General features: G+C 42.8%; 1 protein-coding gene across 6 annotated transcripts in view; it reads right to left on the bottom strand.

Annotated features, from left to right (window-relative positions):
• Window positions 1-2,473: 2,473 nt before the first annotated feature.
• Window positions 2,474-21,136, bottom strand: part of PSG2 (pregnancy specific beta-1-glycoprotein 2) — a 28,066-nt gene continuing 9,403 nt past the window's right edge. Inside the window, exons 2-11 of one of the 6 annotated variants that reach the window (XM_032680265.1) lie at window positions 20,695-20,991; window positions 19,813-20,067; window positions 17,765-17,864; window positions 15,914-15,969; window positions 15,671-15,727; window positions 12,978-13,025; window positions 11,288-11,359; window positions 7,492-7,560; window positions 6,844-6,906; window positions 2,474-3,816 (exon numbers count right to left, since the gene is read on the bottom strand). In XM_032680265.1, coding sequence (XP_032536156.1) covers window positions 6,848-6,906; window positions 7,492-7,560; window positions 11,288-11,359; window positions 12,978-13,025; window positions 15,671-15,727; window positions 15,914-15,969; window positions 17,765-17,864; window positions 19,813-20,067; window positions 20,695-20,991 — 1,013 coding nt within the window. In that variant the 3' untranslated portion in view covers window positions 2,474-3,816; window positions 6,844-6,847. Of the gene's footprint in view, window positions 3,817-5,786; window positions 5,829-6,843; window positions 6,907-7,491; window positions 7,561-11,287; window positions 11,360-12,977; window positions 13,026-13,048; window positions 14,523-14,554; window positions 14,641-15,670; window positions 15,728-15,913; window positions 15,974-17,764; window positions 17,865-19,812; window positions 20,068-20,694; window positions 20,992-21,136 lie in introns of those variants that run through there. The other 5 variants (XM_032680264.1, XM_032680266.1, XM_032680267.1 and 2 more) reach the window with 5 other exon arrangements.

Below are 21,136 nucleotides of genomic sequence, written 5' to 3'. Positions count from 1 at the left end.
GAGAAGCAGCAGAAGCTAGCAGCAGAGCTACAGAGTTCTTGGGGGTAAGAACTGATTCCAAAACTCCTTTGAGACCTCCGAGAAGGAGGAATAGATGGACTCCTATTTGAGAGGAGCCCTGGAGTACATGCAGCAGCAGCGGAGAGAGAGAGGAGCTGAGAAGCTCGGTCGTCCTGAGAGCTGAGCCAGGACGGTGTGGGAGGTTGGCCTTGGGGTCCCTCCCTTGCTGCAAGCTACAAAGAAGCTCACAGCCTGAGACAGGGCACAGAGGCCCTGCAAGGAGCTTGAATCTCCTGGAGATACCAGACTGTCACAAGGACCCCCTGTGTCTCGTGATATGATGTGGTGAAACGACCTTGTCTGGGGTGAACAAAGCCCATGGAAGACCCCTCGGTTGGTGGCGACGGGCCGAGGGAGCTTGGATACCTCCCTCATGAGTGCTGGCAGAGATCCAGCAACAGCTGCATGCATGAGAGAGAGATAGACTGCTACTCTGAAGAAGCTGCTGCCCTGAGAGACTGGAAGGGATCTGTCCTTCTTTCCCTCCTGGACTTTTATTTGGAGGGGTGAAGAGATCTGATCCATTGTAAATACTATATGTCATGGTAGAGATAGTTGTGATCGTGTGTATAATGTGTTATAATATTTATTTGTACAGTAATTGTAATATATTCCCTTTCCCCCACTTTGAGTCTGGTGTGTTTTGTCTGGAAAAACCCATCTCACATTGGGTTGAGATGTGGGAGGGGAAATGGAGCTAGGGAATTGGATTTTGGGGCTATCTCAAACCATGACAATTACAAACAAATATTTACAGACAACAGTAGAGGTAAGGTATCTAGCCCTACAAAAAGATCATCTGAAATGCAGTGCAGTTCCTGTAAAATGCTTAAATGGTATGTGTAGTAATAAGCAAAAAGTTCATTTTCTGTAGGGTCTGTACTTCCTACCATAGGACATGGTAAGTTACCTGTGATCCTTCTCATACTGTTAGTTAAGAAGTAGAGGACAGAGGTCTGAAGGGTACAGAGTCATAGAAACAAAACAGACCTCAGAAAGAAAAGAATTGGCAGAAGGGGCCAGAAGATACGTGCACAAATGCATGCACTGTAGAAAGCAAGGAGGCAGAATTTTAGCCCTCCAAGAGTTCACAGAATTACAACGTTGTTGTAGTGACTGGGACATGGTGAGGCAGCTTGTGTGACTAGAGCACTGCAGTGGATGCATAGCAGTTCTACAGGAAAGGTATGGAGGTAGGAAAAGAGGCTGCCCTCTCTGTGAAAGAGTGGCTCAAATATAGGGAGTTCTAATACGGAACAAATGACAGGCTGAGTGCTTGTGGATCGCCATCCCAGGAAAGCCCACCAGATCAGGGTAAGGAAGGAGGTAAAGGTTTCTCTAAACAGCTCAAGGAAGTCTCTGACTCCCAGACTCTGGCCTGTATGGGGGTACTTCAGGCATCTGCTGGAAAGGTAACACAACAATTTAAACAGTCAAGAACATTTCTGGGCAGCATCAGGGACAACTTCTTCACACAGGATACTGCATGTGCTAGCAAGGAGGGGGTACAGCTGTATCTGCTGCTCACTGACAGAGAAGGACTGGATGGGGATTGGTCACAAATGGCTGCCTTGGCTGCAGTGACCAAGAAACAGCTCCAGATACTGAGAGGAGTGGGGAAGGTGAACATCAGAGTATGGCCCCCGTGCTTACAGAGAGCAGATTTCCACTTAGGAAGAGAGAAGGCAGGATCTTGTGGGAGACAGTTCTGAAGAGCAAAGGAACTCAAGAGAGCCATCAGGCCTTCAAGGAACACTTTCTCCAAGTATGAGCACAGGGCATGCTGATGGTCAGGAAAATAGGCAGGGAAATCAGAAGATTCAGCTTGGCTAAGCAGTTGTGGATGCCCCATCACTGGCAGCGTTCAAGGTCAAGTTGGATGGGGTTTTCAGCAACCTGGTCTACTGAATGATGTCCTTGTCCATGGTACTAGATAATCTTTATAAGTCAAGTTTGCAGATGACACCAAATTGTGGACAGTCAGTCAACACAGAATCATAGAATCAGCTGGGTTGGAAGAGACCTCTGAGATCATCAAGTCCAACCCCTGATCCACTACTGCTGCGGTTACTAGGCCATGGCACTAAGTGCCCCATCCAGTCTCTTTTTAAAAATCTCCAGGGACGGAGAATCCACTACTTACCTGGGCAGCCCATTCCAATGTCTGATCACCCTCTCTGTAAAGAAATTCTTTCTAATATCTAACCTAAACCTCCCCTGGCACAACTTGAGACCATGCCCTCTTGTCTTGCTGACAGTAGCCTGGGAAAAGAGACCAACCCCCACCTGGTTACAACCTCCTTTCAGGGAGATGTAGAGAGTGATGAGGTCTCCCCTGAGCCTCCTCTTCTCCAGGCTGAACAGCCCCAGCTCCCTCAGCCTCTCCTCATAGCTCTTGTGCTTGAGTCCCTTCACCAGCCTAGTTGCCCTCCTCTGGACCTACTCCAGGACCTCAATATTCTTCCTGAACTGAGGGGCCCAGAACTGGACATGGTACTCCAGGTGTAGCCTCACCAATGCCTCACCATACTAAAGGACTGCCCGACAGAGAGACCTAGACAGGTTAAAATTAAAAAAGGATAAATGTAAAGCTCTTGGAAAGAGGAACCACTTGCAATAATACAAGCCAGGATGTGGCTGGCAGGGGAGCAGTTCTGTTGAAAAGAAGCAGAGGGACATCAATAAGCAGCAAGTAGAACATGAGCCAGCAGTGTTCCCTGGCAGCAAAGGCAGAAAACAGCATCCTGGTCTGTATTAACAGGAGCTTAGCCAGTAGATTGAGAGTAGTGATTATCCCCCTCTACTCAGCACACATTGATTAGACTACATTTAGAATACTGCATTGGACCCCTTCAAGAAGGCAGAGATCAATTAAATTGGAGCAAGTTCAGTGAAGGGCTACCAAGATGGTCAGAGCACTTGTCCTGCAAAGAAGGAGAAGCTGAAGGCACTGTACTTGTTCAAGCCTGGAGAAGACTAGGCTTTAGGAGGGTACCTAGCAGCATCCTTCCCATACTTACTAATCATTAAACTGATCATCAAGAAGATGGAGACAGTAGTTCCAGTTGGGAGAATGGAAGATAATGGGCATAAGTTGAAACAAGGAGAAAGATGAAAGGTAACATCATGCAAAAATTATAAAAAGCTTTAGATAAGAAATAAACCACTGCTAATAGTAGTGCAACTTTGTTCCAGTGCAACAACAAACTGAAATGTAGTTTAATCACAAAGTGAACCACTGTCATGAGATGATCAGTTTGCCAGGCTTCTGCCAACTCCAGGAGACAGCTTTGTCTGGAGCACTAAGTTTTTGTTGCATAACAAAGACTAGAAAATGCAACTTCCGTCCATCTGGGTCTGCTGAAGGATGAGCTGTCTTTCTTCTGACTATAAAAAGGTACTGATCAAAAACTGCATAGGAAGCTGAGCAGTTAGGCCTTAGCTCTTACACTCTGTGTTAGTAGAGCACTAAAAACTGCATACAAAACAATCCAAAAGACTTTTTCCATAATTCAGTCTATTTATCTTCACACAGTAACACTAGAAAAGGAGGCTGTCCCTTCTGAGAAAAGAAAAATAGGCACTGGAAACTGCTCAACTAGTCTTCAAAGTGGTTCTTTATGAAACTCTGATAACTTCATTGCATTTGGAAGACCTTCAAGGGAAGAGGTAGCAGCTTCTTCACCACTGAATTTTACAGCTTCTCTTCTATCTTTCTTTGCTCCAAAAAGCAATTATTTGCTTATGATTTAAGATCTGAAACAAAAAAATAAGAAAAGCACACAGGTAAATTACTGTCTTTTCTTCTAGAAATTTAAGGAATTATATGAGAATACTGCAAGTTTTAAATACTACTAAAGTGTGAAGATGAATTAAGACACTGTCACATGACTTACAATAATCCAATTAGAGCAGTCATGTGACCCATGGTATCTGATAGCCACTAGATATTTTACCCAAATTATCTGTTTATGATTAGACATGTTCCTCTGCAACTGGAACATGTTAAGAACATTTATTACTTACTGCTGGCCACCTGCTAAGCTGGTAATCTGTGAAGCTGTTCTGATTTGGTGACTTTGGATCACACAACCAGGCAATTAAGACCACTTCTATGCAAAGGTTTTTCGCCTGTAATGTCAGTATCAGTTGTGTATCACACATGCACGTGATGCTGCTTCTATTTCTTCCACACAGTATATGCCAAGTGCTTTCGGAGTTTTCTCTTTTGACAATTGCAAATAACAGCTCTTATTTGACAAGGAGGAAACTGAAGGCAAAGGGAAGTTACAGTACAGGAAGTTAGCATCCAGCAAGTCCAATACTACGTGCCCAACCTAACTCACCACACGCAACATGCATCAACCTCTAACCAGGCTGATTTCCAACAAAGCATACACAAGCCCGCTTACATCAGTGTTTCCACCTTGGTGCATACACAGCAACTCTATAAGAGCAACCACCTGGATGTGCCAAGGCACTATGCCCTTCAGTCTTTGCTTCTATTTTGATAGCACTATCCGCCCCTCTCACTAATCTCTAGCTCAGCATCACTCCAACCTAGGATAAGATAATGGTAACAGATGATACTTATCTCTGTAGACAACGAGGGAAAAAAAAGATGTCCCTAGTCAGGTTCTCACAATGTTCCTAGATCAGCATGAAGTATTTTTGTGATTTCTATGTTTAAAATCCAAGCAGGTTTACTGCTTGGTTACCTTCAAGCTGACTTATGCCAGCTTGATGACAAGACTAAAGAACATGACCAAAATGCCAGCTGGGGTAGATGTGGGTGTGTGTGAAATACTTCCTTGTGTCTATGCAGTGAGAGGGTCTAAACATGAAAAGGGGTTCTCTTATTTTATAGTTGTGGTCTTAAGCATCAGGTTTCATACTTCCCACAAACCATGCAAAATGTTCTGTTCTCACATGGCTTGCAAACAGCACTAAAGCAGGCACAGCTACATCTGACGTCTTGGCATGATGTAACAACAGAACTACTTCAGATGTTAAACCTTTAAGTGTGACGTAGGGGCACAGTTCAGCCAAGTACACAGCCTGTGCAAAGCAGCACATCACACAGGAATAATACACTGACTTACTTCATTTGGTCTTCAGTATTACTCCTTGGTAACTAACAGGATATGAGTCAGTTATTAGGAGACGTCACAGCTTCCTCTACAGTTGTACAGCCCTGTTTCAAGTCTGCTTCCTTGTTTCAAGACAGTTTCATCAGCAGCTTTGTCCGCATCACAGTCAGGTTTCTTATACTTAGTCCTAACTGCCTCCCACCCTTCCACTTATCCATGTTTGTTCACATTCAGAGATTTTTTTCCCTTTTCAGCATTGTTTTAGCAAATATCAGAATGTGCTTGCTTGGCTGGTAATTCAACAGAAGTATCAAACTTGGCAGAACAAAAAACTCTGCAGCAGTAAGGTGCCACTTGCTTCCACATCACTGTGCATTTTGAGAATCTTTAAATGGATTATCTGCATCAGCAGGCTCCAAAGTGGGTGTGTACAAGGCAATCCATTGTGGTGCAGGGAAAAAATATTTTTGCACCATTAATAAAATTTAAAAATTAAAAACACTGCTTATTTCATCCCTATAATTTTTAATTTTTATTTTTGTGCATATTTTAGAATGCATATAATAATTATGGTAGTAATCATATATCATCTATAAATAAATATGTATAAATTGTGTGTATATGTTCAAAGTATTTTACTGATGTGGTGCACCATCAAAAAACTTTGGGGACATTGATCTACAACACAAAAAGCAGAAACCAGTATGAGATACTCATAGTTACACCATTCAAATAAGGACTGTATGACAGATAAAACAACATCTTTCCTTTTCTTTCCAGGAAAGAAAAATCATTCACAGTCAATCTGCAAACTTAATTTCTTAACAAATAAAAATGCTTTGATACACACTAGCTTATGGTACACATTTTTTAAAAACTTCTTAAATTTTCTTTTTCAACATTTGAGTCAGATAAAAGAATTTCAAAAGAAGAAGTTTCTGGTGTCTCAGTTAATCAGCTTGGAGATAAAACCAATCTCAAGTTGGAAGGCATTTGTAAGGATCATGAAGTCCAACTCCCTGCTTCTCTTGGGACTACCTAAAACTAAACCAATATGACTAAGAGAGCAATGACTACACTCCAATTTTGGCTTCTGAAGCACCTGGTAACATAGCAGAAAATCACACTGAAGACTTATCTGTAGAAAATCCAAAATTCCTATCTGTGAAATAGGAAGTTTCCAGACAGATTAGTTGAAACTATAGCATGGTGCTAGATCTCAAAGTCTTTGATCCTTGTGACAGCCAGGTGGTAAACATAGAAGTAATTTCCCCAGCCTGGCAGATTCAATGGTAGCATGGAGAAGTGAAATCATCTGCCATCAATAACTGTGAATGTCTCAATTTCCCAAGGGTATAGTTGAAGTGCATGATCTGCTTAGAAGTAATTTCACTGCAATTGTGTAAGATTTTTTCAGAAGTCCAAACCAAACCATCTGTGATTCTAAACTGGTTAAATTGGCCAGTCTTCTGTACACTTCCATCACAAACATCTGATTCCCTATCACATATCACACAGGGGACATGCCCACCACACACACGCCACTTCCCTCCTACTAATTCTCACTGTTGTTTTCTACCTGAGTATAAAGGGGTCAGAGAGCCATACACAGCCTGATCCAGTATTGCCACTCCCAACCTCTGTGCCAGTCAGAACACTCTTCCAAGACACAGGAAGCTTCACTCTCACATACCTTCTTAGCTGGGAGAGTTGTTCAGCTGCTCCTCATTTCCACCTTCTGCAACCTGCGTCAGTTCTGCAAGCACAAAGGCAATACTCAGACAATTCTGGCCCTCACAACACTCTGCCTCTCTGGTCCAGATGGATCAAGGATAATCTGACTGAGATCTGGAACATTCATTTGGCATGAATAATAACCCTGGCCAACATGCCACATCCCCATGGGACCACCATTCAACGCTTCCCCTCTCACCTCCATACTTGACTCTGCACTGTCTTCATGATCCTTTACGGATCCTGTGAAAGCCAAGCATGGGAGGCACTCAGCAGTTATGGGTGCCACCCATAACTGCACATCAGGAAGCATTAGGCAAAAGTCACAATGAACAAAGACTGTTCCACAGTACAGGCACTTACCACCTTCATTTATGCTACAGCCATCTGCATGGTAGGCCAGCATGCTAATGTTCTCATTAAAGACGTATGCACAGAGATCAGAAGACAACTACAGTCCCCTACCTTGCTCAGCTTCAAGCTATGGCTCTATTGCCTAAGACTGAGTTGCTAGTTACAGCTCAATATGTTGCCAACATCATCAGCTAACACCAAAAACCAACACCTTTCCCCCAGGACAGCTTCCCATCTATGAACAGGCACTCACCTTCCTCAGTTACACCATCATCAACTGCACACTTGGATCTCAGGGTGCTGCTCTGCATGGCAGACAGTTCTGAAAAAGAGATCACAGTAGAGCTACAGTTCTCAGGAGTATCTCACTGCTTAACTTCACAGTGGTGCCAGTCAGTGCTTAGAGATGTGTGGAGGAGCAAGAATCAGAGTGAGAACGGTTCCAGGTGTGGAAAAAGATATACAGCAACTGAAAAAAGACTTTATTATATGGACTTTACAGTTATTATGTGGTTTTAAATATGTGCACTGTATGTTACCCCTACAGTTGTAACTGCCCAGGCGTGCCCAGACATGCCTCTCCCTGCTTCCCTGCTTCTCCCTCTGATTGCCTGAAGAAGCCGCAGTGAGGAGAGAGCTACCATTCGTCCTTTCTTCCCAGTTCCTCCCTCTTCTCCTGAGTCCCTACTCCTATTCGTTTCCCCGGTTGTCTGTCTCATGCTCCACCCCATTTTCTAGCCCTTTCTACACCAGAGCTTATATAAACCCTGCACACTTTCAATAAACAGCCATTGCACCTTCTACCTCGCTTGGACCCCTTTGTGCAGTGTCCTGGTCCCACAGCCCTCCCCTTGGCCCGTGCCAGAGATGAGTCACCAGGTACAACTCATAAGACAAACAGAAACTCATAAGATAAACAATTCATAGGACAAACAGGTCATCATTCAGTTCTAGACAGGCTGCTCAAGACCTTCTCCAATCAGGTCTTAAAAACCTTCAGTGGTAGAAACTCCATGATGACCCTGTGTAGACTGTCCTAGTGATTAGTTATACTTAGAGGCAGAAATCTTTTTCATCATATCCACACAGAATCTCTACTGCTTCAATTTTGGACCATCACCTTGATACCCTGCCCTCTGGTGGTCTAGTGGTTAGGATGCGGCGCTTTCACCGCCGCGGCCCGGGTTCGATTCCCGGTCAGAGAAAAAGTCCCCCGGGTAGATGGAGCTCGTTAGCCCTGTAAGGCCATCCATCTAAGAGAAGGTCACTCTATACAAACCTACGTCCTGAGGACCTCACTGCCACCGTCCAAGCTTGCTCGGCCCCGGCAGATGAACCTCAGGATTAAAGGGTGGGCTCAGCTCAGCGCACACTGTGTCTCACCTAAAAAATCCACTGCGCAGGCTCGAAGGGTAAAGACCCTTCCCAAATCTTCGTTCGCGAAGACTGGCCATACTATACTATACACCTTAGTAAACATGGTGGCTCAGCCTTTTTATCAACATCCCCATAGGTATTGGCAGTGCTGTTAAGTAGCCTGAAAGCCCGCTCTTCTCTGGGGTTGAACAAGCTCAATTTCTTCAGCCTCCCCTCAGAGGAGGAATTGTGCTCCAGCCTGGTGGCAACTCTTCCAGCACTGGGTGGGCCACAAACTAGATGCAATACTTCACGTGCCATCTAACAAGTGACAAGTGAAAATAACCACTTTCTTCAATCCACTGGCACTCCTTAGAACAGCCTAGGATGCTCTCAGCCTTCTCTGCTTCCAGGGACCACTGTTGACTCATTGTGTACTGTCCATTAGGACTCACAGGTACCTTTCAGCAGAGCTGCTCCTCAGCCTGCACGAGTGTAGGGTGTTGGTCCATCCAAGTGCAGGACTTTGCGTGGCTCCTGCAGAATTTCATAAGGTTTACACAGCCCTTTACTCTGCCCTTATACAGACTGACTGCACTGCACATTTTGCTGTCATCTATAAACTCCATGACACTGTTTTCTCTCCCTTGTCCAGATCACCAAAATATACAGACCTCTGCAGTATTCCACTTGCCACTGGCATCCATGTAGAGTACAAACCATTAACCATGACCTGCAGGCTTCAGAAGCTGGCAATTTTTCTACCCATGTAGATAGATGTCACTTCAGACAAGGATATCCCAGCTTAGGACTCCAACAATGCTGGGGACACTGCAGAAAAAGCCTTGCTAAAGTCAAGGTATATGACACCCATTGTTCTTCCCTCATCTGCAAATCTAGTAATTTCATCCACAAAAGGCTGACAACTTGGACATCTGCAATTTACACGTACTCCCCAATCTCCAGCTTTCTTCTCTGACCAGAAGCACATTGCAAGAAGATTTGTCCCAGGATTCTCCCAGCGACGAAAGTGAGCCTGACTGACCTTCATCATTAATGAAGATGTTAAAGAGGACTGGCCCCAGTATGGACCCCTGAAGCATACTACTATATACTGGCCTTCATACCAGTGATCACATCCCTCTAAACACAGCAACCCAGCCAGTTTTCAGTCCAACTCACTGTCTGCTCACCTAGCCTATACTTCATCAGCATTAGAGAGCTCTAAATCAATCTCCTGTTCAACAAAGGCACACATTTTTGTTGTTTATTCTTTTAAAGACAACTTAACAGCAGATGTTCTCAATATAATGGCCATTCCATAGTGGTTTCAAGCCTCCCTCAGCTTTGGCTTTCCTAATATCCTGCTTACCTGCCTAGGCAGTGTTCCTAAATTCCTCCACTGTAGTCTGTCCCTGCCTTCACATTGGGCATAAGCAGTTTTTGCACTGGAACCCTGTCAGGAGCTCCCTGATTAGGCAAGATGATTTTGATTTTCCTGTTTTCCTGACCATCAGCATGGCCTGTGCTCATGCTTGGAGAAAGTCCTCCTTAAAGGCTTGATAGCTCTCTTGAGTTCCTTTGCTCTTCAGAACTGTCTCCCAAGATCCTGCCTACTCTCTTCCTGAGTAAGTGGAAATCTGCTCTCTGTAAGCACAGGGGCCATACTCTGATGTTCACCTTCCCCACTCTTCTCAGTATCTGGAGCTGTTTCTTGGTCACTACAGCCAAGGCAGCCATTTGTGACCAATCCCCATCCAGTCCTTCTCTGCAAATGAGCAGCAGATACAGCTGTACCCCACCCCTTGCTAGCACATGCAGTATCCTGTGTGAAGAAGTTGTCCCTGATGCTGCTCAGAAATCTTCCTGACAGCTTGAATTGTCATGTTGCCTTTTCAGCAGATGTCAGGGAGGTTGAAGACAGACAGACACAGAGAGTACTGTCTTCCACCAGAGACAATGAAGGACAGCCTGACTACATTTCACAAAGCAATCTCTCCAAATCAAGCTTCCCCTTGGCAAACCTTCCTCTTGGTTACATCAATTCCTGTTCCTCACTTAAGTGCTTCATGTGCACACACTAGAGAAATGAGGGCCCCCTTGCAGAGAACTCCCAACAGGCAGCATTAAACAGAAGCCAGCCCTTAGCAGGGACCGTCACTTGGTCTGTATTCTCATCTCACTCTGACTGGGACTATTTTTTTTATTTCTTTTTTTAAATCTCAATCGTCTCCCAAATATACACCCTTCAAGTCCTTATGCTCTGCTGGGGTTATTTCTAAAGGTGATAAAAATATAGGAGTCACTCTGCCCTTAACTACAGCCTGAAAGCTGGTTAACTCTTCTCTTGAAACTGCACAGTGTTCATGGCACAATCCCACCCAATACTTCCACTAGGAAGCATTATATAGAAGTCACTCTGAGCCTTCAACTCCAAGCTGACAACAAACACCAAACCGGGAGGAGCTGTCAACTCCCTCAAGAGCAGGGAGGGTTAGGGCTAGGGTTAAGGACAATGCTCTCAGGCACTTGGTGCGACTCTTGGGGTGTCCTGTGCAGGGCCAGGAGTTGGACTTGATGATCCTGATGGGTCCCTTCCAAATCAGCCTACTCTGTGATTCTATGATGGAATCCTGGCCTCTTTGCCTACCACGTCAGTATCACTGACTGTGCTCCACAGAACAGGCACTTACCTTCCTTATGTACACCATTGTTAACTGTGTCCTTGTCTTTCAGGGCACTGTCCTCCTTGTTCAATTCTCTGTCTGAAAAGAGATCAGAGTATAGCTTCAGTCCCTCAGGAGCACAGTCCATTGCTTTTTCCCCTCACCAGCACAGGTCACTGCTCTGTGCTGCCCAGGGCTCAGCAGCTGCTCTCAGCAGAAGCTCTGTTTAAAATTTCTTTGTACACACACTTCAGAGAACATCATAGCCTTGCCTACTATTTCCCATCAGTAGATCAGTGACTGCTTGTTACTTAAGCGCTCCAGGGTGTCCTGTGCAGAGGTGCACTAACTCCCCTTCATGATGTTCCCACTATATAGTGCTACAAAATAAAGTATTTTATTTTCTTTAATTCCTCTAGTGTCCAAACTGACAACCTTTTATCTATGGATCTGATTCTCTTTTGCCTGAACTGTATGTTTCCCTCCTTTCTACTTTAAGACAGGCATAAAATAAACTTCCTTCTCCTATATCCACATCTATGTATGTAGAAAAAGTTACACAAGTGATAAGACAATCCCACAGTGCACCACACCTTTACCATCAGCTACACAATCCCTGTTTCTTCGTATGGAGAAAGCTGTTCTACACCCATTACAACTCAAGCAGGGAGAATAAGCGGCAAAACCCAGGGGGTTCTGGGTTTCCTTTTCCTTACTGTCAGCATTAGGGATTTTTTTCCTTAATAGGAAAAAATTCTGCCTTCTCCAACCCCCTTATTATCAGCTACTTGTGGAAAATGCTGGAAGATTTAGTGAGTAAATGAATCAGTAGTGCAACAGACTGGGAAAAAAACCACATTTTTTTTTCTGACTTGAACAATAATGATCAATTTCCCTAACCTTTTCGAGTAAAAAGAACTTTTAGAAAAAATACAGGTCCCCAAATTTCCTTGAAATTTACACTGACTGTATTAAGAAAACAAAACCAGACCTTTGCTTAACTGCCAGATGAATGAAGTCAAAAGACTGTCCTAGAGCATAAAAAAGCAAGTGGAAGATACTGCATCTAAAAATGGTGCTTCTCTAAGGAAAGAAGCCTGCTGTAAATCCCAAATAAGAATTTTGCAAGTTTGGAAGCATCCCATCTCTAAACTGGTGTGCTGATCTATTTGCCATCAACACAAAGCTTTGAAGCTGGAGCATTTTATTGTCTCAGGTCCTGTTTGAGGGTTTCTTTCCATCAGAAAGCAAAGCCCACCTACTCATCATGATATCCTATGAAAATACCCTTGCACTCTTTTGCCTGTAAATAAAAGTTGACATTAGACAAAAGGGTAATTTGCTTATTTACTATAAAAAGGGCTTCCCTTATATACGCTTAGTTCTTCTTCCCACAGTGGAAATGGTGAAGTGGTTTCCAAACACAGCATGCAGCATCAGTCTCATTGTATCAAAAGGGAAGGTGAAGCCCCAAGAAGGTATTTGCTTTGTGCTGTTTACCAAACACAAGGTTCCAGGTCTTTTTGACTTCTCATCTAGTGATCTACCCATCCACATTTACTGTTCCTAAGACAACAGATCCTTCTAGGCCAACAGGGGAATGGTGTAAACTCTATACTGAGAACATGCTAATATGTTTAGGACTGCAAAAGGCCATGTACAAAATTATTTCCTCCCTCCAAGTTCTCCTGTTTTAGGGCATCATCTCACTTGTTACCTGCTTCAGGCCTGTCATTCTCACAATGAACAGGTTGTGAAAATGAAGCTGCAAGGAAACAGAAATCCTTTTTAGAAATATGTATGGAGACAGCACAGTGGTCTGCAAAATGTGCAACTCAGTCTTAAAGTGAAAACTTCATTATAACACTTTTAGCAGATACTTCTGAGAACCAGTATGTTATGCCACCTAAAGGACTCACAATTAATTTCAACTTTCCTCCAGCAACCACTTAAGATCCCAGACCATGACCAACATTGTCTATACTTATGCCTACAGCTTTACAAAATCTTTCTGAAGTCAGTTTACTTAAGGTGATAAAGCTGCAGATTTGCCATAAAAAGCCAGAGAGAAGAGAATACACATTTGTTTTTTTTACTTCATTTATGTGTTGCACTAACGCTGTGACTTTAAACTCCTTCTCTCTGTAGAACGTAAAGAACCTCTAATAGGAACATTCTGAAGCAAATTTAAGTGCAGTACCAAAATGAGGGGGTTTAGGGGGCTTGGTTTTTTGTTTTTCCTACCCATCCTTCTTTTTTAACCTTCAGATTCACCCATGGTCTCTAGACTTTAGTGATCTCTGAACCATGGGCTAGAACTACAGCTTTAACAAATGTTTGAGAATATCAAATGAAGTTTTTTACTTAAAATCCTGCTAAACAGCTCATAAGGGAGGTAGAAAGGGAGGAAAAAATCCCAAACAAACCCAACGACAAAAAATCCAAGCCCTTGCTTTCATAGCGCTACCTCTCTACCTGTAGCAGCTTTTCCAGGCTCATCACCATCACATTTTTTAAATCCCCAAACTATAAAAACATTAAGAAACTTCGGAAATTAAATTAAAGAACAACTTAAGAAATTAAATCAAGTATAAAGAAAACCTCTGCAAAGCAACACAGTAGTTTGCAATTCAAGAAACATCCTGCTCCAGGATGCTGACTGCAGCAGCTCATGTGAGATACCAGACCAAATATCCCACATGAAGACACTGTTAATTCAACACCAGAACACTCCAACAGGGCACTTGACCCTGCACCTGATGGTGGGAGCTTTGACCATTCCCCACTGAAACAGTGTTTGGTCTCACAATAAAGTGTTTTTCAATAGTCTTCCCCCTGTTCTCCCTAATCTGCTTAACTGTTTTGGGGTTTAATTTAGTTTAGTTCCTAAAAACAGGCCGGAGTGGTCCTGGCAACAAGAATCGTACATGTTAAAGCTGGAACACGTTAGCCAAATTCACCCTTGTGAAAGGAGCACAGACTAAAGGAGTTGTCTGTCCCCTTCCTTCTCTGCTCACCGTATGGAGCAATTTCCATACTCCAACACACAGACCCAGAAGCCAGAGAACAGAATAATATTGCAGCAAATAAAAAGAGAAATAAAAAACAAACAAACAAAAAAACAAACAAAACCACCCAAACAAAACACCAAGAAAAAAAACAAACAAAAAGCTCAATGCAGATTAGAATGGACAGCAGAAGCTCAAGTGAAGATCTGGGCAGGAAGACAGGAATGCAGACCACTGAGACTCTGTACTGCCTGCAGAAGAGCATCACAGAAAGAAACCATGGGTGGGGAACAGACTGGCAACTAACAGAGGTGAGAAGTTCCTCCACTGACTGTCTCCTTCCCTCATCCTGGCTGTTACAAGAAGGCAGGCCTGCAAAATGGAGTAAGAGTCAATCAAACATACTGCTGAAAGATTTTTTTTCTGAAACAACTGCAAGAGGTTAGAGAAGGCAAAGGAGACAACTGCAGCTTGACCCAACGGGTGCAAGCATGTTCCAGAATCACACACCAAAAGCAAGGACCATAGTTCTGCACACCAGACTAACAAGGTGCCAAGCCAAATTAACAGCAAACTCCTGCTAGTCTTATTTGATAAGAAATTTTCATGAGGAACACTGGCAATAAGCAATGCATTACATTCATATTCAGCCCTAAACACTTGATATGAATACTTAGAAAAGTTTAGGAAAATAATTAACCAAATTTCTCAAAGAATTTTGTATCACAGAATATGCTGAGTTGGAAGGGACCCACAAAGATCATTGAGTCCAACCCTTAGCCCTGCACAGGACCATCCCCAAAAGTCTGAGAGTATCATCCAAACATTTCTTGAACTCTGTCAGGCTTGGTGCTGTGACCACTTCCCTGGGGAACCTGTTCCAGTGCTCAAACACCCTCTGGGTGAAGAACTCTTTTCTAATATCCAACCTAAACCTCCCCTGACACAACTTCAGGCCATTCTCTCAGGCCCTGTCACTGGTCAGCACAGAGAAGAGATCAGTGCCTGTCCCTCCTCTTCCCCTCACGAGGAAGTTGTAGACTGCACAAGCATGTAAGAATAAAACAGACAGATAATATTAACCTCACTTCAGCATGTAAATCAGCCCCAGTTCTTCATTGTTTGAGAGGGAATTCATCTCCAAAGACAGCTGCTGACCAGGGAAATCTGAGGTGATTCACTGTCTGTTAACTCTGCCAGCCCCACTAACACATTCACTAAGTGCAGGTTCCTATAATTACCCATATTGGACCTCAGCTGAGACTTTGAGTCTACATGTGCCTACACTGAAAATCAATTCAAAAGCTTAGATCCTGCAAAAAAGTAAAGAGCAAATCAGAGTCCCCGCTCCAAACAATAGCAGATGTCCAAAAACATTAATACAGTAATACAGGTTTCTTACCTCTGTCTGAGTTATGCTGTTCCTGGCTGTCCACAGAGAAAAGTTGCTCATGTTCTCCTATAATGAAATTTATTTATTTTAGGAAATATTATTTAGTCACTTGAAAAAAATAAGTACACTCTAAGAAAACTTACTCCTTTACCTCTCCAATGAAAGACTATACTGACACAGAACAAAAACTGACAAGCCTAGACCAAATGAAAGCAACGGTCTGATTTCCAGACATCTGTGACACTGTCTTACCTGAGCCATGCACTGGACTGTTCTTCTGAGCAACTCTTTTTCTTTCACATTTATTTCTACCTGCACCCAAACAAACAGAACACCTGGAGAAATGACTCAGAAATAAAGTTTCTCTGGAAACTCATTGACAGCCTCCATTCATTCCATCCCCTCCCCTATCCCCAAACCAAAAAAAAAAAAAAAAATTCACTGAGAACATGCAACTGAATACTTGACTTGGAGACAGAACAAAGAATGAAATATAGTTTTGGGACAAAGACAATTAGTGAAAGATAAACAGAATGGGCCTCTTGCAACAAGAAGTCAGAACACATCTAATCAAATCTAAGGTAGAGCTTAATTTATGATTCTGAGTCTTGTACTTAAATCAGCAAATCTCTTTTGCTGTTTGATTATACCTGTGCACTGCTTATCCTACCAAGGTATAACAAGTTTCTTTTCTATCATATTCAAACCTTCATTGTTTCAAGGGAAGTAACGGAATTGTTTTGATTCTATCTGATGGCCAGTTACAAGCAATTAAACGCATGCTGAAAGAGACTGGGGAATTTCCATCCTTGGAACTATTCAGAGTTTGCCTGGACAAGGCCTTAAGCAACCTGATCTAGCTTTGAAGTTAGTCGTGCTTTAGGCAGTAAGTTGGATGAAATTTCCAGAGATATCTTCCAACCTAGTTTATGATTCCATGCCAACTAAATGGAGAATGAGTAGGAAAACATAAGGTCCACATACAACATATATATCTGTTTAAGTTCTGATCAGAGCCTTCCTCAAGAATATCATCAATTAGTCCTTCCCCATACTCCTCACCGTATAGCCACTCCATCTGGAAGCCAACAGGAATTTTCCATGCAGAGCATGCATAGGATGAAGAAATGTATTCCTGTTTGGAACCCTCTCAAACACAAAGAGGTGTGCACCTCTTTTTCAAACCAGAAGACAATCTGACACATTAACCCAAAAAGGTGGCAGCAGGAGATACAGAACTCCAAGATGATGGCAACACTGTTGGTGTATTGAAATTGTGTGAACAATTTCCATTGCATTTCCGTGAGTATTGCCTTGGCATATTTGGGTGTGAACAGTAAAACTAACTGCGTACTTAAAATGGCGTCAGCCTTGAGGCTAGAACAAAAGAGCTTTCTGCCAAAGTCAAGGAGGAGTTTTTGGGAGGTGAACAAGTTTTCTCATCTCCTATGGACACCTGTTGTTATCAAATTAGCACTGTACAACAAAGTATGTTTTCCTTATGTATTCAATGCTCTGTGAACAAGAAACACACGTCTGAGTGTCATAAGCAGCATATAAGGTGTCTTTCTTCTAATAAAGTGGACATTTTGCCGATCATAATGATCTGTGAGCATCTGTCCATACCCCTCCATCAATACAACACAGGCTGACAGGAGGCACAGAAGTCCCCATTTATCAGTTGATCACGCTGAGTTGTCAGATTCAACAGGCCGTGGTATAAGCCTGTCCTAACAATAAATCTGATCTTGAGGGCAGCTTTACGATGCGCTCAGAAAGGGCTGTCAAAAGACACTCAGGTAGGAACAGGAGAGGTTAGAAATACTTGGTAAGTAGAAACAAACAGTAAAAGAAACACCCAGTCTGAAGGAGAAATATGCAAATGAAAACTGCAGTGTTTCCCAGCACTCAGAGCCCAGTGCCCAAATGCAAGGAAGTTCAGTACATCATTTCCTTCAAATCTACTAGCCTTTGCCTAAATTGCACTTGTTTCTATTACTGTTTTTACAAAATATCCCATGGTTAGAAACTTTCATATGTTCCACAGTTCCTTAGATGAGCATAATCTTGAAGCACGTAAAACTCAGTTAGGAAATGCTCTACATACCTCTTGTGCATAGGAATCCTAGGATTACCAGAAGTAGCATAAAGAGGGAAAAAAGCACAATAAGAATAATCCAGTTTCTTTTGTGAGAGCCGTATCCTTTAAAAAAAAAATAAAAATTATTGGTTATTTATAAAGCAACAGTTCAGTAGAAACACAACCAACCCTGAGTACGTTTTATAGCCTATTTGTTTTTAAAAAGTAGCCTCAATAAATTAATGCACAAGAGTCAGTTAGTAGCAAAACCCTAAGCCAACTCCAGCACAGTTATGTGTTAAGTACCTCAGTTCAGTGAAGGCACATCAACCCTTGAAAGGCAATGGCTATTCCATTTTTTGGCATATGAAAGTCAGAGCCAGATTTCAGCCAAATGAAATTTCAGCAAATATCTTGTATTTGGTTTGTGTGGTAAGGTTTTGATGGTTTCTGTGATTAGATGTCAGAAGCTGCCCCCATAATGGATGGAGCCAATGCCAGCTGGCTCCAAGATGGATCTGTTGCTGGTCAAGGCAGAGCCCACCAGTGACTGTGGTAGTGTCTCTGGGATTACACATCTAAGAAAGGGGGAAAACTGCTAGACTATAGCAGCAGGGAAAGAGGACTGAGAATATGTGATAGAAACAGCCCTGCAGACATCAAGGTCGGTGGAGAAGGAGGGGTAGGAGGTGCTCCAGTCGCTGGAGTAGAGATTCCCCTGTAGCCCATGATGCCCCATAGTGAGGCAGGTTGTCCCCCTTCAGCCCTTGGAGGTCCACAGGGAAGCAGAGATCCACCTGCAAGCCGTGGAGGACCCCACACTTGAATGGGTGGATGCCTGAAGGATGCTGTGACCCCAGGGGAAGCCCACGCTGGAGCAGGCTCCTCGCAGAAGCTGTGGTTCCATGGAGAGAGGAGCCCACACTGGAGCATTTTTGCTGGCAGGACTTGTGACCCTGTGGGGGATCCACACAGGAGCAATTTGTGAAGAACTGTAGCCCTTGGGAAGGACTCACATTGGAAAAGTGTGATGAGCTGACTGCAACTCCCATTCCCCATCCCACTGCGCTGCTCAGGGTGGGAAGGTAGAGATATTGGGAAGGAAACTGAGTCTGGGAATAAGGGAGGAGTTTCAGGGAAGTGTTTTAGACTTGTTCTTGTTTTTCATTATCCTACTCTGATTTTGATTGAGAATAAAATAAAATTGATTGACAATAAATAAAATTAATTTTCCCGAAGTTGAGTCTGTTTTGCCTGTGACAGTAATGGCTGAATGATCTCTCCCTGTCCTCACCTCAACCCATGAGGCTTTTTTTTCTGTCCCACAGAGGAGGGGGAGTGACAGAGCAGCCTGAAGGGCACCTGGCAGCCAACCAAGATCAACCCACCACGTCTCATTTCTAAAAAGTTTCTAACACAGAACTCCAGTGAAGGAAGAAGAATTCTACACCAGTAAACCACGAAAATTACTTTTGCACAGAAATGAGAAACTGTGTCACTTAGGGACTGCTTTACACACCCTACAAAAGAGATAGTTCCAAACATGTTCTAACTCTGTTTAAAAAAGAAAAAAACGCAAGCCTCAAGTTGAAGGCTTTCCCAAAGCAATAAGCAACAGGAGGAAAACTCTTTCTTCTAATTTTGATATCTCTCTGTGAAGGGGGAAAGAAGTATGTTCACTGATTCATGTAGATGATGCTAGATGAGAAATTATTTTATCTAATGCTGCTAGATAACTCACTTGAAATGACTGAACAGTTTCACTCTAATTCATGGAGAGTAGTACATAGAGCACAAGTCATCAGCATTAGTTACAGGACACCAGAAGGTTCAAAAGAGATCTTTTAAGTTGGTCTCCTGTTATTACTCAGTCCAGTTATTGGTGGGGATCAAACTGTCAATCTCATACCTTCCATCAACCTTATACACACTTTTAGCAGACAAATCACTTCTGATGCTTTTTACTCTTTAAATCCAACTCCCCTAGAAGTCAGGAGAAATCTTACAAAGTTCATGCTGCTTCCCATCCAAGCCTCTCAGACCTGTGTTTGCAACCTGACACATTCATTACCTTTTTCATCTGAAATGCATTGAATCAAAGAGATTTCAGAGCTTCTTTCCGTTTGTGAGAATGTAATGAAACATGTAGCATTCTTGGTAGCATCAATATTCTTTATAGGGATGGAAAATTCCTGGCTCCAATGACTGCGTGGATCGTTACTGAGCTTCCAAGTGTAATTCACAGGCCTCTGGAAATCTGATGTACAGTTTAACACAAGGTTATCACCCCTGATGCTGTAATTTATTTTAGGTTCTGAAGGGGGATCTAAAAGGAGAGAAAACATTGAGTTTAGTTATAAACTGCCTTGAATTTTAGCACAGTACAAGGCCTGGAGCAACAAAAGCAGCAGGAGAGTGCAGAGACAAAAGTGTTCATGTAAGATTTGTGTATGCACATGCACAGATGAGCAAGAGAGAAATGTGTTTCTAAAAGGAACCTGTAAACCACCTCTTTGGGGTTCTTTGATGTCTAGTTCAAGCCTTCTCACGGCTCACTGTCAATAGGACTAATATACCCGCTGGTCAAACATATTTGCCAAAGAGTGCTAGTGAAGATGAGTAGATGTGCACAGGATGATGCCACAGATATTCAAGCACATAATGCCTGGGATAACATGGTCAGCTTGCTCAAAGGGTTTAGTTGTCTACCTGGAAGTACAGCATGCCATCTATGCACACTAAAAGTCATTCCATGGTGAGTAATGATTGGCACACAAATTAGATGCCACCTTTGAAAATATGTTCAAAGTTCCTAAGCAACTTAACAACAGAGCCAAAGAACAGCCCCCCATTGTTTCTATTTGCTTTGTTGAGAAATAAACAATGCCCTTTCTAGATTTTTTAAAGTGAATGAAGTGGTGCACATTCTTTATGCAGTTCTTACTCTACTTACCTAATACCTCAAGAATGAATTTTAAATAACCATCTTTCCCAGAAGTCCGGTAGACTAACTCATATGTGCCAGCATCACTCTTCTCCAAGTTAAATATAGTCAAATTCCCATTCTCCTTAAGCACACTCCTGCCTCGGAGATGAGTTAAATATGTCGGTGGGTTTTGCCCATCCCATTCAGCCACTATATCCTTGTTTTTCTTCCAAGTAATATCCTCTATTCTTTGCTTTATTTCTGCTGGAAAAGTAAAATTTTCTCCCACAATGCCAGGCAACGCATCCTCAGAGTAGATGAGCACTACAAGAGAAAAAAAAAAACAAGTTACTTTAACAATTGTTTTATAAAATACTGCTTGACTAACACTGTATGCAGTATAAGACACATTCAAATTTAGGTTAAAATCACACCACAATGTTGCAAACTAAGGCATGTGTTAGTTTAG

The sequence above is a fragment of the Chiroxiphia lanceolata genome, chromosome 2 (genome assembly GCF_009829145.1).
Source record: "Chiroxiphia lanceolata isolate bChiLan1 chromosome 2, bChiLan1.pri, whole genome shotgun sequence".
Taxonomy (NCBI): domain Eukaryota; kingdom Metazoa; phylum Chordata; class Aves; order Passeriformes; family Pipridae; genus Chiroxiphia; species Chiroxiphia lanceolata.
The sequence above is the reverse complement of the archived record's forward strand: the minus strand, read 5'-3'. Positions and strand labels throughout refer to the sequence as shown.